This window comes from Fukomys damarensis, unplaced genomic scaffold (assembly GCF_012274545.1).
Source record: "Fukomys damarensis isolate Sample0158 unplaced genomic scaffold, DMR_v1.0_HiC HiC_scaffold_44, whole genome shotgun sequence".
In the NCBI taxonomy this organism is placed as follows: Eukaryota; Metazoa; Chordata; class Mammalia; order Rodentia; family Bathyergidae; genus Fukomys; species Fukomys damarensis.
The window spans coordinates 202,624-221,333 of record NW_022900956.1 but is presented as its reverse complement, the minus strand read 5'-3'; the positions used below and the strand labels follow the sequence as shown (position 1 = coordinate 221,333).

Below are 18,710 nucleotides of genomic sequence, written 5' to 3'. Positions count from 1 at the left end.
AAACAATAAAAAAGTTGTGGGAGTAAATCTAGAGGTAACTATAAAATAGTTTTAAAAATCATATAATATTTCATTGTCATTGTCAGAAGTAAGGTTGATATTGAAAGTCTGAGTGAACCAGGTGTGGTAGCACTCTGGGAGGCTAAGGCAGGAAGATTCAAAGTTTGAAGCTGGACTGTGTAGCTTAGTGATTTAGCAAGATCCTACCTCAAAATAAAAAATTAAAAATGGGCTGGGGATGTAGCTCAGCGTGAGGACCCTGAGTATAAGCCCCAGTAACATGTGGGGGAGGGGGGGATTAGTGAACAGGAATGTCTTCCCCTTTCCCAATAAAATACAAATGTCTATAGCTCCAACAAGCAGAAGTCACATGTGAGTTTATGGCATGAAAAACAACTGGCTCAGCTGCAAGGGGTATTCCTGTTAAAAACACTACAGCTAACACTGTACTCGTATACATAACTGGGCTACATCAAAGTGACATTCTGGCACTCCTGGGTGACAAAGTATTGTCATTCAACATCTCAGATTATGTTCTCAAAGGTATGGTAGAAATGTTACACATACTAAATTGGGGAGCAACGAGGGCAACACACTTGCATATTATTGTGTGCAGCAAGTGCTTTCTTCTCTGCCCTTCCCCAAACATCTCAAACAGACGGTGGCCAAGAGAAGCAAGGGATCTGTGTATTTTGCCTGTCAAGCTTCTTATGCTGAAAGCATAAACAACAGTCTGCTCTTTATAATCCAGGCATGAAATCATACCTAACAGAAATGGAAGAAACTAAGCCAAGATCTAAGATCACAGAACATTCTGAAGAGGTTTGTGCCATTTCTATGAAATGGAAAAAAGGATTTTTAACTCAATGATTAAAAGCAAAATTGGACAGATGAAATGATTATCATTTCTCTAAGCAGCGGAGAGTGCTGGTGAGTATGCGCAGAGTGTGCCATGAAGAATTGGAACAGGTGCAGCCAAGGCTAAGTATCAAGTGTTTCCGCAACTTCAGGAGGTTAGTTTCTTCCTTTAGCAATCGGCCTTTCAATATAAGAACCCAGATTAAACGGGATCTGGAGCACCTTAAAGAGAATGTTGGGACTTGGATTAGAGCCAGCTCTCTTTTTAATTTCATGTAGTACACATCATCAAAATTTGGTACACAGGGTCTTGCTTCTTATCTCTACCAAAAGACCTCATATAGAGAACTTCAGTTGGCTGGAGTTACAAGTAAAAGAAATAGGATATACCCTGTAGATAAAGATATAAAATGGTAACACATCTGTTTTGCTACTGTTCAATGAAAGGCAACAAATTATTTTACTTATCATAACACATAAAGGAATTCTGGAATAATCTCAATATCACTGCTCAATTTGTAATTTTATAATTGGACAATGAGTCCAGACATTAAATGTGGGAGGCCAATGTGATTCAAGTATCTTTTTGGTACCAGGGATTGAACTCAGGCCCTTGCACTTGTGAGGCAGTTGGCAGAATCACTGAGTCCTACCCCCAGCCTGTGATTCTTAGTTTTTTTAAAAAGGCCCATAAAATATTTTTAAAAACAAAACTGAGGCACAATTCATAACTGCGGGAATGAAAAAGGATCACTGGTACACTTGTAAAAATTATATAAGGTAACAATTCAAACTATTAAATTTGTAATTTTTTTTTTTTGAGACAGGGTCTCACTATGTAGTTGAGACTGACCTGGGACTCACTATGTAGCCCAGGCTGGTCTCAAAGTCACAGCAATCCTCCTGCCTCAGCCTCCCGAGTGCTGGGATTACAGGCATGCGCCACCACACCCGGCTCTAAATTTGTGAAATTTTGATCATATTTGGATGTGAATACTTGTAAGGACATACATTAAATTATTCTACATTCACATTAGCATGCTCCTGGAAGTATGTACCTGTAGTGGTACACATTGTGCAGTCACAATGGGACAGTCATGCATGCCCCACCAGTGGTTCAAGCTGCCCCGCAGGGAGACATATGAATTACAGCCCACCATGAATGTGGTGAAGTCCTGACATGTTCTTTCCAAAGTAGCAGGAAACCAAAGTAGATTTGGTTTTTACCACTGTTCCATTAATTGTCATCTACTTACATAAATCAAAACACACTTGATTTCAGAGATAAAGGAAGAAGGTATCTATGGTTTGAGTTATTCACATAAGTAGGATTCCCATCACATAGGCAAAAATTTGAAGCAGAAATTAAAGAAAATTTAAGATTTTCCCATGTCACAAACAATAGCCACAAGTCTCCAATGATGAATATAAGTTTCTGTAAGAAATTTAAAATCAGGATCCTCCTCACAGTTTTATCTTGTTTTTGTTTTGCTGATGTTCTTTAAAGACAATGACTCACTATGTTGTCCAGGCTGGCTTCAAAGTCATGATCTTTCTGCCTCAGCCTCCTGAGTAGCTGGGATTACAGGTGCGCCCAGCTCTTACATTTCTATCACTCTTACTAATTCTCTAAGATAGCTCTCTTAATGAAGTCATTAGATCTCTCAAATAAAACCTTATTACAATTATCAAAGTTATGTATTTCATACTTTTGAAAAGCATAGATCACTGCTCAGCTCTTTAATGTCAGAGGAAGCAATATACACAGCAAGATGACATGATATTAAACACTTGGGCTTGTATTTCTATTTTCAAGCTGACACACTAGAAATGTCATTATTCTGGGTCTTTGTCTTCTCATCTGTAAAACAGCAACACCTACATCAACATTTAAAGAGATGAAATGAGGCAGTAAGCATTTAGTTACAACTTCTTGAATGTATAAATGATTCACAAATGCCATTATTATTATTATTACACCTTGACAAAAGACCTCACATGGTTAACCTTAATAAAGCACCCACTCATTTAACAACTACTCAGAGAATACATACAATGTTAAATTCTTGGAATTCTGGTATAAAAGATACATCCAAGAAAAAGACACTTGCTTCCCAACATTCTGTCTTTTGGAGGGTGAGGCAGATAAGCAGAAGGACACTCAGTATGTCAGGGTTAGTGAAGCACAGCATCTACTCTGCACAGTAATAAAGCAGTAAAATATTTTCATATTCTTAGGATTCAAACTTAAGAGTTAAACTGTTTTACTTTTTGTACTGGGGACTGAACACAGGGCCTTCTTACTGAACTACATTCCCAGTCCCTTTTTATTTTATTTGAGACAGGATCTTACTAAGTCGCTACACTACCCTGGGGCTGGGCTAGGATGTGCAGTCCTGCTGCCTCTGCCTCCCAGAATGCTGGGTTTATAACTTTTAGACTTTTTCCCAACTAGTCAACTCTACCATGGAAACACAAAAGCATAAGCCATAGGTGAAGCAATGAGCATGGCTGTGCTTCAATAAAACTTTATTTACAAAAATAGATGGTGGGCCACATCTAAGCAAGGATCATATTTTGCCAATACCTGATTTAAATTACATGCACCAATTAGTAAAATGCAATAATCGTTTACAAGCAGCATTTGTGAACAAATCTAGATATTTTCATTATAAAAGGGCTATTATGTTAATGTCAGGACGGAAGGGATTGAGGAGAAAGAAGAGCTTTCACAGATCTGCACTTATGTCAAAACCAAAGAGTTCCAAAATAGAAATAAATTAAATAAAATAATATTTAAGAGAAAAGAAAGTAGGCTGTTAATGACTGTTGCTTTTGTTTCTTTCCTTCCTGGGAATCATAATTTTACACAAAAGTCTTCTTGCTCTGCAGAGAGATAGACCAAGTTTATTTATGTGCTTCACAGCCCAGTTTTGACAATGGACAGCTCCACTCAGGCCCTTATGGCAAGTGGACTGTTTAGTTTAATAATGTCAAAATACAGGGAGCAGATGGCAATAAAACATCATTAGAAGAGATGAAATACATGCAACTGGTAGCAGTTTACTTATTCATATAAAAATTTTAAAATGGAACCAATAAACATATCCATCTCAGCTCAGCAAATCTATTTATCTCAGTTATTAGTGTAGCACAAAGCCTACAATGATATTTGGGATGGTTGTACAAACGGTAGTCTCCTTTCTCACCCCTATCTCCTTTAGGTTTCAAACAAAAGATAGAATTTATATCCACTTACAACTGAGATGCACATCATTCAGTCTTTTATCTAATCAAATCTCACAAATATATCTAAGTCTTACTCAAGGAAAAAAGGGAATAGAAGAAACAAAAAATATATCAGATCTCTCTAAAAGCTCTGCCCATGATGAAATAAACAAGCTTTTCTTTATTGTTAAAATGTGGCACACACCAGAGGATCAAATTAACTAGAATCTTAGCTAACTCATTTGAATTTTAAAAATAAAGTTTAGATGCAACAGATCTTTGCAGTTGCCGTGCACTTAGTGTATCCTACCTATCCAAAGCAAACACCTTTTCTATCCCATCCCTATGACATCTAGTTACCCTTAAATATATTCACTGATATTACCTTGTCCCATACAAAAACATATGATTTGGAGTGAAAGTAAGTGGATTCATCTCACTATAGAACTCTGGACAAGTTCTTTACCCTCTAAGATTCTGTTACCTCATTGCTAAGTGAGGCCCATTTAATTATAGCAACATTAATTGATGTGAACTCTGAATACAGGTAATTGTTTAAATTGAAAATGCTATAAAAACAATTATGACCACCAACCAATGGTACCCTCCAGTTTACTGTTTCATGAGGTGATCTGTTTCCTTCTAGGCTGCCAGGCACATTCAGGAATTCCAATTTCCCAAACCAGGTCGGTGAGTACTTTTCAAGACAGGATGCAAAAGGAGCTTAAAGCCAATTCCACATTTTGAAAAGCAGGCTTTTGCATCCCCAACCCCCTTCTGTCATACTGGGGACTAAATTCAGGGTGTTTCCACTGCCCTACATCCCACTCTCTCCACTTTGCAGACAGGCTCTTGCTAAGTCACTCAGGCTGGGCTTGAACTTTCAATACTCCTGGCCTCAGTCTCCAGACAGCTGGGATCACAGGTGTGTGCCAACATGCCTGGCTCCCCTTTCTTATTTTACCAAAAGAAATTTAGAAGTTTATCATATCTCTAAAAGATCTCTAGCTGATCACAAGTTTGTTCATGCTTCCTTCAAAACAACTTACATTTCTTTAAAACGCACCAATCTTTACATTTTTACACCGCTGTCACTTAAGAATCCTTGCCTTTTCTACACGTCACATCTTTTTTGTTCCATAAAGTGAATAATTTCACCAATAAGGAGCTTATAAACAAAGCATTTGATTTATATGAAGAGAATGATGTGTTAAGAATTTAGAAAAGTTGGTATGTGTTCAGTAGCGTCAGAGGTTAAGAATGTTGAATATTAAATGATATAATGCTATGGTATATGGACTACGTCACCCTAATGTCACCTACACGACTTCATGGGCACATTTGATAGTAAATGGAAGAAATTTACAATTTTTTGCCAACATCAGGGGACGAGAGCTTACAGGGCTAAGAGGCAGTGGTTGTCTGTATAAGCAGAGACAGCATGGGGGTGGGCATTTCAACATACTGTGAGGACTGCTAATGAAAACAGCAAACAAAACTTTCAGCACAGCCAGACAACACTTCTGCGCAAGAAAGTATAGAGCATTTTATTTTAAGTGGCTCCATGAGATACAGTGGTGCCTGTTTTCTACAGAAAATGGCAACTTGAAGTTAGCTAATACATGGTTCAATGATTTCCTGGGCAGGAAATCATGTTAGTGATTAAAGACGTATCTCAGTATTAGCGTATTTATTTCCAATACAGATCCTCTCCAATAGTTTCAAAGTGAAAGAAGAAAATACTAAGATGTAAGTACACACACATGAGAAAAAGCTGCATGAAGAGCAGTTATGTTCTAAAAGTAAACTTTAACTTATTTCTTGATTATAGTACAAAATGGAATCAATACAGATTTATATGTTGCAATCTGACATCCTCCTTAAAAAGAAAAAAAGCTCGTATATATTTCAGTAATTACTTTGCCATGGACTGGTGTACTCAGAATCCAGAACCGTCACCCTTGGCACTCATGAGAGATGGGACCTCTGTGGATAAAATCTGCTCATGCTCAAGACCTTATATAAAAAGGCACTGGATTTGCACATAACCTGAACACATCCTCCCACATATTTTAAATCATCTCGAGATATGTTAACAAATACAATGTAAATGCTACACAAGTAGCTGCTTAAAGAGCCTGCTCATATTCAGTATAGATATAATTTCTCCCCAGTATTTTCCTATGAGGCTGACTGTATCCTTAGAAGCAGACCCCTGGACTTGGGGGCTAGCTGTGTTTTCTGTGAGTTGAATGCGATCCTCTACCAGTGTAAAGAGGAGAGCAATTTCCAGGAAATCAAGCTCCTTGGGAAAGCAGCGGTTAAAATTTGCCTTGCAGCCAGGTTGTAATGTAAGTACCTGGCAGTTCCCTTCACCACAGAATTCTCCTCATTCCCACTGCCACTGCCCAGGGTAATTAGCACCATCTCTCTACTGGATTAGCTCAACAACTTCTCATATCAAATCCAGGATTCCAGCCTTAACCTCTACAGTGAAATCAAAATGATCTCTTAAAACACATGAGAACTATAGTGATCTTTTAATTACGCAAATCTGATTTTGCCACTAGTTAGCTTACAAATCTCTTTATCCACTCTCATGTTCAAACCCTTTCCTGACCTGGCATCCCCACTAACTTGTCCAACATTCTCTTGCTGCTAGAACGTCCTGAGTAATACATCTTGCCTTCAAGAAACCAGACTCTGAAGAGCTGTGTACATATTACTCTGTCTCCAACTTGGCTTCTTCCTGAGAATGTTCAGGTGACTAACTACATGTGATTTTTGCCTTAGGCACAGGCATTAAAATCTAACACCTCAACGACACTTGAGCACACACAAATACATATTCCACCCCAAACCTGTATCCTTGGAACCTTATCCTCTTTTCATCAGACCTCCACACCTCTGATGTGGGGCATGTAACCTAATTTGACTTTGCTTTACACCTTTATTTATTTACTTTTGTAACTGATTTTTATGGTTATGTATTGGCGCTTTACATCTAAACTAATTTGTTCACAATGATAAAACAAGTGAGCCTGTATTTCCAATATTCCCTCTGCATGCTTGGTTCCTTAAATGCCACAAAGTCCTGTATTTTTTGAGGAAAAAAATATTACCATAAGGCAGAGTTATTAATAAAGATAAATAATCTAGTACTAATTATTATGCTGCATATATTCAGAGCCTTGGCTGTTAGGGGAGCTCAATCTGCATGAGTGAGTCCCCTGACCCTTCACAATTTGGTATTTTAGCAGCTGCCTTTACAGACAGCGCTTCCACTGGCTGTTAAGGGAATTTCAAGTCTGAGAGGAGAACAGATTATCTTGGCAAATGAGTGTTGTGCCCCCCAAATCACAGGAACGTTCCAAAATAAAAGAAGCTGATCTAACTACCTCTCAGATACTCACTGACATTTACAATGATAAATGACACATATATAACTAAAATGAACATAATGCATATTGTGATAAAGCTATCACCAAAGGTTTGTAGTACAGGATGGTAGCAGTCCATGTACCAGTGCTACCAGGAAAGGAATAAAAGGTAGAAACTTGAAGTTCCTAAAGTATTCTCTACGAACCAGTCACTTTCATAGGTTATATCACTTGGTCTTCACAGTGATGCTAGAGTGGACTCTTTTCAGATCCTTATTTGGATGAGAAAACTGCAGGCTCAAAAATGCTAGCTTTCTCAAATCCATACCTACTGGGCCCCTAATTCCTACTCTTTGGGGCCACACCAATCAAAAAATGGGCAGGGAGCCATGGATTTAGCTCAGTGGTGCCGCCACCTGCCTTGGGCGCAAGCACAAGGTCCAGAATTCGATCCCTGCTACAAAAAAAAAAAAAAAAGGCCAATCTGGCAAGGCATTACTTACTCTCTAGAAAATTAGTCATTTTCATTTTTTATGATTCAACTAAAATCAGGAAATTAAAAATGACAAAATATAGTGGCTGTCTGCGATGTTAAGACCGGGTTTGTGAAAAATATCTGACTGTGGCATTTTGAAAAATACTTGACCATATTTGGTGAGAGTAATGCTTTATACATATATTTTCATCTAATGAGCTAAACTTACCTAATCAGCTATCCATAACTTACAAAAAAATCTAGGAAACACATAACACAGCAAACATCGCAGAGATAAACATGGGATATATTTTTAAACTTTTGCGAAGAAACAAATTTCAAAATATATCAGCTATCCATAACTTACAAAAAAATCTAGGAAACACATAACACAGCAAACATCGCAGAGATAAACATGGGATATATTTTCAATTTTTTGCGAAGAAACAAAGGTTTCAAAATACTTATATAACCACTTAAAATATATATATATATATATATGTATATAATATAATATGAAGGTTTCAGGCATAAAACTTTAATAAAAAACAAATATAGTAAATTCAAATATATGTTGAAAGAAGTACAAATCTTTGATTCTGAAAAGTAACAAGAAAACACTCTTCTTTTATGTATTTTTCCAGATTCAAGTCAATGTGTCTAAAGCAACTACACACCTTGTTAATAGAAGCAGTGTTACAAAAGACAGCACAAGTAGATATTGTATTGCTATTTTACGTAAAACTAAAGCTGGGACTTTTGCTTCTTTTGTACTTTAAAAGTTTTGTTCAGACTATGAACTTCTGACCATTTTGCAACCTGAAATATTTTCATTTTTAAGAGTTTCTCCAGGCTTGTGTGTGTTGTGTATGTTAAACTATATGCCTGAGGAAAAAGATGATGCAATCTCAGCGATAATGCCATTATGTATACACCTAGACCCTATTTATCAACTGGTATAGCATTACTGTTTTCTTGAAAGATTTCTGGGTAGCACAGGGTATATATAACACCACAAGTGAAATGATGTGAGATTTAAAGTCAGAGCTCCAGTGGATGCAACAGAAACCTGAGAAAGGCTCAGAATACACTGGCACGTCTTAAAATTTCAATCAACTCTTTCAACCCATGATTTCAAAAACACTTGAGTCACCACTTGATAAACAGAAGTATGAATAAAATGTTTTAAAATCAGTGATTTTCAAATTATTTTTTTAAACTGTGTAACAGTAAGAAAAATTTTACCCTGAACATATCTGCAGGTGTCTGCACACATTATATAAGCCCACTAAATTTCATAAAATTTTCCGGAAATTATAGGTGTTCACATGTTAAAGTATATTTTCTTTCTTTCTTTCTTTTTCTTTCTTTTTTTTTTTTTTGGTACTGGGGATTGAACTCAGGACCTTGCACTTAGGAGGCAGGTGAGGTGCCACTGAGCTAAATCCCCGGCCCATTAAAGTATATTGTCTATCCATTCCATAAAATAATTTTTTGGACTATGCAAGAGTATAAAAGTCTTTTTCTCGCAGTATCTAAAATATTTAAGAGTATAACTTCTTGACACAAAGATAATTTTTGAGATGGAAGTGCTTATTACCTTGATTGAACCTTTACACATTATACACACAAATACATTAATCCAACATACTCATAATGATATACAAATATTATATCTCAAAAATAAAAATTAAATGCTGCCTACAATCCATTAAATGGATTTCAAAATCAATGAAGTGGATCCCTGACTGCAACTTAGTGATTCTGATCCCACCCCTCCCACTCAACTGTAGAAATTATCTTAAAATAATTTACTGGTCATAGTGACTTTCTGGAGATCTGTCAGTGGAGGGACAGCGGGAAAAGTCAAATCTAATTTTTCCCCTTTCCCCAATGACCCTAGAGCTCTTATGAATTTTTAAGAAAAAGCTGGCAGCTCTCCCTGTGACAGAAGTAACTTCACTTGCTGTGATGCTTTATCTGAGCCCACCTGAGCCTAGTCACTCAACTGTTTAGCTTTTCTAGATGGTGCTGGCATTGTCATTTTCACAAGTGAATTCTAAAGTCCACTAGAACCTGCAAGAAGACAGTTGTCACCTCCAGAAGACCTTTAAAATTATAGTAGAAAGCCCTTGAGTTTATCAGAAACAAGTAAATTCTGAATTTAAGAAAAAAAAAGATATATCTTGGGGTAGGAAAGAAAATAATTTTAAAGGTTGGGAATATATTTTTAAATTTTACAAAGTAAGCAAATTTCTTAATATAACTTTCTAAATGCCTATTTCCAGCATCTAGAACAAAATAAATAGCGGGAGCTCAGGTAATAATTTTCTGATTTCAGTTAAGGATTATGATGTAATTCAACTATGTCTTCACATGGGAAATATATCTTATTATAGTAGTGTTTTACAATGTAATACATGTTTTAAATTGTTATACTTTTGTCTTATTAAATTGACATACATTCTGAAAAAAACATTTTTTAAATATTAGCCATGTGATTCATGATTATTATAGTTGCTGTGATTTTTTTTATAGGTAAAGACTTTATGAAGAAAATCCCAATAACATGGACAATAGCACGAAGAATCAACAAATGTGATCACATCAAATTAAAAAAGCTTTTGTGCATAGTAAAAGAAACCACCAGCACAGTGAAGAGATAATCCACAGGACAGGAAAAACTAATCTTCAGATTACCAGCTAATCTTCAGAAAAAGGACTAATACATATTCTGTATAAAAAGATTCCACAAATTCAAAGAAACAATCCAAAAATGGGCATCTGAAATGACAGACACTTCCTCAGATAAAAAAATACAAAAGCAAATAAATACATGAAAAAAATTCAACATCACTGGTCATTGCATAGTTGCCGTGATTTGTTTTATTGCTATGACTCAGAAGAAACTCAGGACTGACTCAGAGAAGAAAGGATTTTGTCGCCCTCTTTTGGTAATTTTGTTGTGCTGCATTCTCCAGCAATTCAGTACCAACTGGAATTCTTTGTATGTTAAGAGTCACAGCAGTTACTTTGATCTTCCAAACTTCCAAAAGCAGCACATACACTTTTGTCCTCTGCTGAACATACAGTTTCTACCTTCCTTTCAGTTTGTAATTCAAAAATTTAGTTATTTCCTTGCTATTTTACAAAAACATTGTTAGCTTCCAATCGCTGTATTAAAGGAATTTTTCTGAAAGTTAGTTTCTGTATTATATGCATATACAAAATAAGTAAAAGGGGGCCGGGGATTTAGCTCAGTGGTTCCGCACCCTACCTTACAAGCACAAGGTCCTGAGTTCAATCCCTGGTACCAGGTACCAAAAAAAAAAGAAAGAAAGAAAAAGGTGGGGGGCACAAGGAATCTTGATCATCGTACACAGGCTTCGGTAGATGGAAATAACTCAAAGTGGCTGAGTATTGCCAGCAATTTCCCTCAAGAACAGAAATACAGAAATCAATAGTCTAGACATTGTAGAGCTCAATAATATCACTCTGAATATTTTCAGTTTTAAAAAAGTAAACAGTCTTTCCTTTAAAACCGTCTAGATCATATGCAACAGCCCATATTATTTCTCCTACAACACAAGTATAGTCAGGCCTCCATGTCTGCAGTTTCCACATTGCAGGGATGCAAGCAACAGCAAATTGAAAATATCAGGGAAAAAAAAACTGTGTCCGTAGTGAACATGTATTGACATTTTCCCGTCATTGCTCCTTAAACAATATAGTGTAATGACTATTTACATATCATTTACACTGTATCAAGGATTACAAATAATCTAGAAGTGATTTAAAGTATAAAGGTGGCTGTGTGGGGGTTATATTCAAATGCCAAATATTTTTAAATAAAGAACCTGAGACTTGCAGATACTGGTATCTTTAGGAGACTTGCAGATACTGGTATCTTTAGGCAGTCCTGGAAGCAATCTTCTGTAGATACCAAGGGCTAACTTGGATACTGAAGTATCCAGTATCTTCTTTGTAAAACGAGCAACACGGAACATGCCACCATGAAATAAACTGCATAGATAAAACTACCATGAGGGAATGAACTCAGGCAAAGGCTCTGATGAAAGAGGAGAGAAGAAATTTGAGAATGTGGTATTAGTTATTGCTAGAACATGGGGGGTGAGGTCTAAAGTTTACATCTGCTTCTGCAGCTAAATGCATGTGCCATCCAGAGGTAGGAAATGATATTTTCAAACACAGTGCATTTGAGGAGTCTTCAGGACACAGCAAATAGTTAAATGAGTTTGAGGATATGGAGCTCAGCAGAGATATGATTATAAATTATTGATGGCTAGGTAGCAAAATGAACCTGGATGAGAATCATCCAGATAGTATTCAAAGCATGAAAATAAGCTCAGGTTTGGCATCATTTAAGTCCACATCCACTGACATCCCCCTCCTCAATAGAGGAACTCTGTGCGGTCATAAACACTGTTCATGCTGGGAGACAGTGAAAATGAGTTGGACTCCATTTTGTGGACCAGAAAACCAAAGGTCAAATGTGTTCAGTGACTTCATTTAATTGTCCAGAGGTGCTCCATCCTATCATTCAAGTATTCTCTTTCTCTTTCTAATACTACTGTGTTTCTAATTGTAATTCTTCAGAGAACAGGGAGCAAAAGATTCTTCAGTAATTGTTTGGTGGCAAGAGATGTTTTTGTACATATCATGAAAAACAAAATGTTCTATTTCCAGGAACAGTCTTCCAAATATATAGTTTGTTATAAAATAAGACTACAAATTTACAATTCAAAACATGCTTCTTGTGGCCAATTCTGTAATTATGAATAACAAGTGACAACTGAATCAAACACAGAGAATATTTATGACTTCAAACAGCAAAATGGCCATAACTACTTTTATAGTCCTTTCTAAATCTTAAATGGTTGAAAATGGGTTTCACTAGGGAATTCTACCACATATTTTGTAACACATTTTTATAACTGCCCAGTGAAGAAAGCAACAGTAAGAGACTTCCCTGCACTACCTGCTTGGTCCGGCCGCCGCCAGCCTGGAGACTTGATCGCACTGGGAGAGCCCACAGGCTGGAACACAGCAGCTGCGTTGAGGCTGGCCAGCCCTGGCCTGCTGGGGCCTGCACTCTCCAAGCTCTCAGGCCCACTCCGAGTTAGGGCCACAGGTGGAGCCACTGGGTGAGAAGCCTCTTGAATATCGCTGTAAAGGAAATAAGGAAAACAAAATCTGAGTAGAAAACAAAAAAATAAAGGCAACGAAGAAGTAACACCCATTCTATATTGGGAATTCCCTTTAAAAGGTATGCCATGAGGAACTGGGTTGCTTTGAAAAACTTACACAAGCAAACCCTTCAAGTGATAAGCTAATTTCTTTTCCCCATCCTATCACAATACTTCAGAAGAGCTAAATGGCTCAAAATAAATTATTGGCAAATCCCTGAAAATCTTTGAAATGGCACTAATGCTTTTTCTCCTTTTGCCATTTTTTCTGGTATTTCATCAACTTAGTTTCTCTGACGCCCCGTCAGGTATTCTTTTCACTTGCACACTCACTCAGTAAATATGTAAACACCTACTAAAGGCCAGATATGGTGCCATATGGTGATAAAGAAGAGACAAAGCAAGGGGGCTGGGGATTTAGCTCAGTGGTTCTGCTGCCTGCCTTGCAAGTACAAGGTCCTGAGTTTGATCCCTGGTACCACCAAAAAAAAGAAGAAGAAGAAGAAGAAGAATAAGAAGAAGAAGAAGAAGAACAAGAGACAAGGCCTCCTGCTTAACAGAGTGTCTAGAGACTAGACTGCCATGATCTTCTTTCAATCAGTTATTTTGTTAATAGGAGACCTCATCTGCACTGGTTGGGTTTAGAAATCATATGACCTATATTACCAAGGCACTTGTTATTTATAATTATAGAGACAACAAAAAGCAACAATATGAGGTAGCTCAAATGATACAGCACATGCTTTGGAGAGCTGCAATAAGGAAGCTATTCTCTCAAAAATGAATACTAATTATTTCCCCAGAGCCTTTTGAATCTCAAGCAACACCTAACACAGTACGTATGTGACTGTCTATTCTTACAAAGGTCAGCTTGCAGGCTGACCCTTGAATGGCACTCAAGAATGTGGCTGATAAACTGGCCCCTGAGGTGACACAAAACTTTCTCTAAGTGATAAGAGTTGCTCACGGTGCCTGAACTGTCTGTACAGATGGTATAGTTTACAGTGAAATACTACTTTCCTCTGGAGAGTCTGGAATTTGGGTGCAAACAGCGCACAGGGTGTCCATGTAACAAGTCCCCCCAAAACTTGAGTCTTGGGTCTCCAGCTAGCCTCTTTTGTAAGCAGCACTTTGCATGCTTTGCCACAACTCCATACTGGGGGAGCTGAGTGCACCCAAGGGGCTCCTGACAGAGGGCTCTTAGAAACCAGAGCTTCACTTTTTCTAGGCTTGGCCCCACGCACCTTTTACTTTGCTGATCTGGCTTTGTATTCTTAGCTGTGATAAATTTTAGTCATAACTATCTGCCGAGTCCTTTAGATTAGTCTAGTAAAACAAAAAATGTGAGGGTAGTCCTGGGGCATTCTGACACTGTACAATTTTGAGAAATGAACTATAAATGTTTTAACCTTCATGAAATACAGCTTCTTATTCTTGTCCTTTCAAGTTCAAGGGAAACAGAGCCATCATCTTTTATTCTTTCCAATCAGTTTAGTGAGAAACAAAACCTTTCTTGATGTTGAAAAATACAACGAAATGTATAACACTTTAAAAATTTTTATCACAAATAGAAAGTATAAAATCGCTTACTTAAGGGGAATATTGAAAACCACTATCAATAAAAGCCACACAAAAAAAGCATTAACGGAAACAGAGTTCAAACACTCTTGCACAGTGGCTGAGTACTTTCTAAGAGCTCTGTAACAAAATTATTTTCCTTCTCCAAATCTCAGCCATCTAAATTTTAGATGAAGATAATCATTTGCTGGTAAGATTTCCATGATTTGAGATGGATAATTATGTCTAAAGTACTTAGCCTACTGGAAAGCACAGAATATAAACTTAACATATGAAAAGGATAATTAACATATTTAAATATTAAAAGATTTATTTCCAATACTTTTGCTCATCACAAATAAATAATTCTGAAATACTTATGTACGAGTCATTTTTGTTCTAAGATTAAATTCCTCATGACAATTTGTTAAAAAAAAACAATAATCTAGATAGTCACAGCTCTAAGGAGAAAACCATAACCAAGCAATATTGTTATAAATGAAACAAAATTATAATTTAGAAGTAACAAAAAACCTAACTTAGCATCATTTAAATGTTTAGTAATCTGAAGGAATTAAAACTTAATTCCAGGGGAGTTGCCAGACAAACAGTTAGGAGAGTAAGTGGGATGACAGGAATTCAACAGGAGCCCAGTGAAGTCCTCCTGTGGGAACTGGTAGAACTAGGCCAGGGTAAGAAAACACCCAAGGGCAGCACAGGTCAGCTGTCACACACCTGACACAGGGATTTCCTTCAGGAGTCTGCTCTGTGCGTCTAATACCAGTGAGCAGAACTGGTGCAGGAAACGGAGGTACTTCCTAACAGGAAAACTTGTCCAAAGGAAAAACTTGGTTCCTTGCAATGCTTTTCCTGAAAGCCCTGGCACCAGAAGGCACTTAATTAACTCTACACAAAGGATGGAAGGCTAGAGAATGGGTGGAACCATTAAGAGGTGGGGGGAGAAGGTACCATTCATGGCATTTAAAGCCTTCCAAGATAACATACCTGCCTGACCATATCACTTCTCACGGTGTCACAGAAACTTCATTCTGGCCACAGATAAGTGTCCTCATGTAAAATGGTGCAGAAATGTTGCCTTTATTCCAAGGTTACTGTAAAAATGAAATTAAATCCTAGAGAGTACTTAGCACAATGGCCAGCACAGAGTACAGGTGAAAGCAGTAAGAGGGACTGTATTGTTTGATTCTAAATCCCATAACATCTAGTTCAGAGTCGATAAATGCTTTACTAAATAAACACTTAATTTTGCTTCTAAATGTAGCTTCTGGGTGGTTTTGAGTGTAGGATCTTAACGTCAGATATAATCTTGCTTTCTCAACTCAATTTTAAATTACAGAATATTTCTCAGATTCCCAGGCAATAAGGATCATACATGCTTAAAAATTTAATTTTGATTGTATACTTTGAACACAGGTGTCTTAGGTACTTTTTCATCACTGAGCTGAAATACCCAACACCCATTAGGTCCACAGACTTAGTCTGTAATAAACTTAGGCAAAAAAGTGATGGCAGAGGGGCACTGTGGAGGAGGTGTTCAGCCCAGTGCAGCCAAAAAGCAGAGTAAAGGGAAAAGCAGGAAGGTAGAAATCCCTTCTGGGTCAGACCCCCCAATGTCCCACCTATCCAGACTAAGCTCCACCTCCAAGCCTCACTTACAGCTCTGATCTGATGAGTATAGTGTCCCCGGGACCCAAACACCCTGCCTCTGAATACACAAGCCTTTTGGGAGTCATCGTAGACCAGGGATGGCAAACCTTTTAGAGCTTTCAGGGATATAAACAGCCCACTGTGGCACAGGTGCTCTAGGTTCATCACCACTGTTCTAATCTAAACCACAACAACAAGCTTGTATGCATTCTTTCCACAAAAGCAAGATGCTTAAATCTTTTTTGGATATAAAATGCTTGATGTAGATTATAAAAAAACTATAAAACTAAGTTCTAAGCATGAAAATTGTTCCACTTTTATGCTTAAATTCAGGATTGATCAGCAATTCAATTTTCTCTGAGAAAATAATCTTATTTATTGAAAACATTTAATGTAGTAATAAGTGAATACTGACCTAGATAATCATATCTAAATATATGATGTCCAGGTTTCTAAAAATCTTAACATGTCTTTTCTAATTCTTAACTGTTGACTACTATTTAAAGAAAACATATAAATATTAGGTGTACTGTAGTAAAGGCAAAGGATTAAAAAGGACACTAGCCACACTATTTTATATTTGGAAATAAAATGTTATCAGTAATCACTAGCAGCAAAATATTCGAAAATTAGCAACTAATTTGTTATTGTAGCATGGATACTACTTAGACTGCTATGTTATTTCTGAACTCATTTTTCAAATATATTTTCCAAAATTTAAAGTTGTTTAAGGTATACCAAACTTCTAAACAAAATTAAAATTCTTTCTAAAGGATTCTAATAAGGAAATCAATATAAATATCTACAAAGACCTTCTGCTAATACCACAGATGCTGAAAATCAAATATGGTCATTTTCAAGTCCATCGCCTTAACCACTCGGCCACGACTACCTTAAATATGGTCATTTTCACAAGTCTGCCAAATAAACACTGAAATGATGTAATAAATTAATATGATTTCAAACTAAAGCACATTAGTTCTTGTTTGTTTCACACAACAAGTTCTTGAAAATGGAGAAAATATACTAGAAGAATAGAGAGTTTTTTTTTCCAGAATTAAGCCAATAAGGAAAAAAGGAAAAGGAACTAAAGTTAACTTTCAGTTTCAGCAACCTGGTTATCCTGAGTTGGCATTCTTTTCCCATATTTGTTTAACTATTACAACAACTAAAGTTCATTTACAGATTAGGAACACTTCACACTTGGAAACCTATTATCAAAGGGAAAATTGCTTGAAAAGTAATCGTGAGAGTAACTTTTATTCCGATTACATGTTTAAATAAGGAAAAAAACATCTGTATATCAACAGGTGTAACTATCAATGCCTAAGCTAGTTTTTAGCTAAAGTCTTACCAAAATTATACTATTATTCAGACACTGAAATGGCAGGCAAGGAACATTTTTGGGAGGATACTAATTACAAGGAACATTGTATTTTACAGAATTCTTCCAGGAGAACTCTATAAAAGGACCTGGTTGTATAGAGGTTCCTTCTAGGAATCTGTGTTTATAAGAACATATTTTATATTTTACTAGGGAAAATTCCTGACAGTTTTTGCACCAAAGCTCACAGTACTAAATATACTGTAATGGAAAGAAACAGGTTTGGTATAATTTTATACCAAAACTTATAATTTTAAACGTTGTTATCACAAAACAAACAAGCAAACAAACAAATCTCGGAGATAAAACATCTCTGACTCTATGTAATCTGCCCTTTTGGGAAACCCTCTAAGTTAACAATGGTTTTCCTAGGAAGCCACATTCCTGTTTCCCAGAATGCCAACTAGATTACCTTGTCAAGAACCATTTCCTTTCTCGACATCAAATATATTTTTCTTTATTCTACTGCTATTAATAAAAAGCAAAGACAATGACTACTAACATTTGCTCTAGAAATTTGCTCTAGAACTGCATATGCAGTTCTGTGTACAGGCTCCCTTCTGGAGATAAGATCTATGTCTGATCATAAGCACTTTTCTGGAGAGAAGATCTATAGCAGTGGTGGCAAACCTATAGCTTCCGAGCCACAGTAGGCTGTCTGTTTTACTGAAAGTTCTAAAACGTTCACCATCACATCCCATCTCATTCTCAAAGTGTGGCAGTGTGGTCAGTAACCTAGTTCTCTACAACCTTAACCTTGACAAGTCAAGACTGCTGGTCATTTCACTCTCACAATTCTGCACCATAAAATAATTATGAGTATTTTTTTCTTAAAGCGTGATATTTCTCTTCTTGTTTGAACACCTCCTTTAAAAGTAACCCTACAGTTAAAATCAAGCATCTTGAAAACCTCTATAACTCTGGGTAGAACACAGGCATATAATAAGACAGCC

General features: G+C 36.8%; 1 protein-coding gene across 1 annotated transcript in view; it reads right to left on the bottom strand.

Moving 5' to 3' along the window:
* The window catches only part of LOC104875803 (PDZ and LIM domain protein 5-like), a 61,003-nt gene that overhangs the window by 29,965 nt on the left and 12,328 nt on the right, over positions 1 to 18,710 (bottom strand). The window contains 2 exon segments of the mRNA XM_010643524.1: positions 12,941 to 13,128; positions 18,493 to 18,498. Of these exon segments, the coding sequence (XP_010641826.1) occupies positions 12,941 to 13,128; positions 18,493 to 18,498 (194 nt within the window).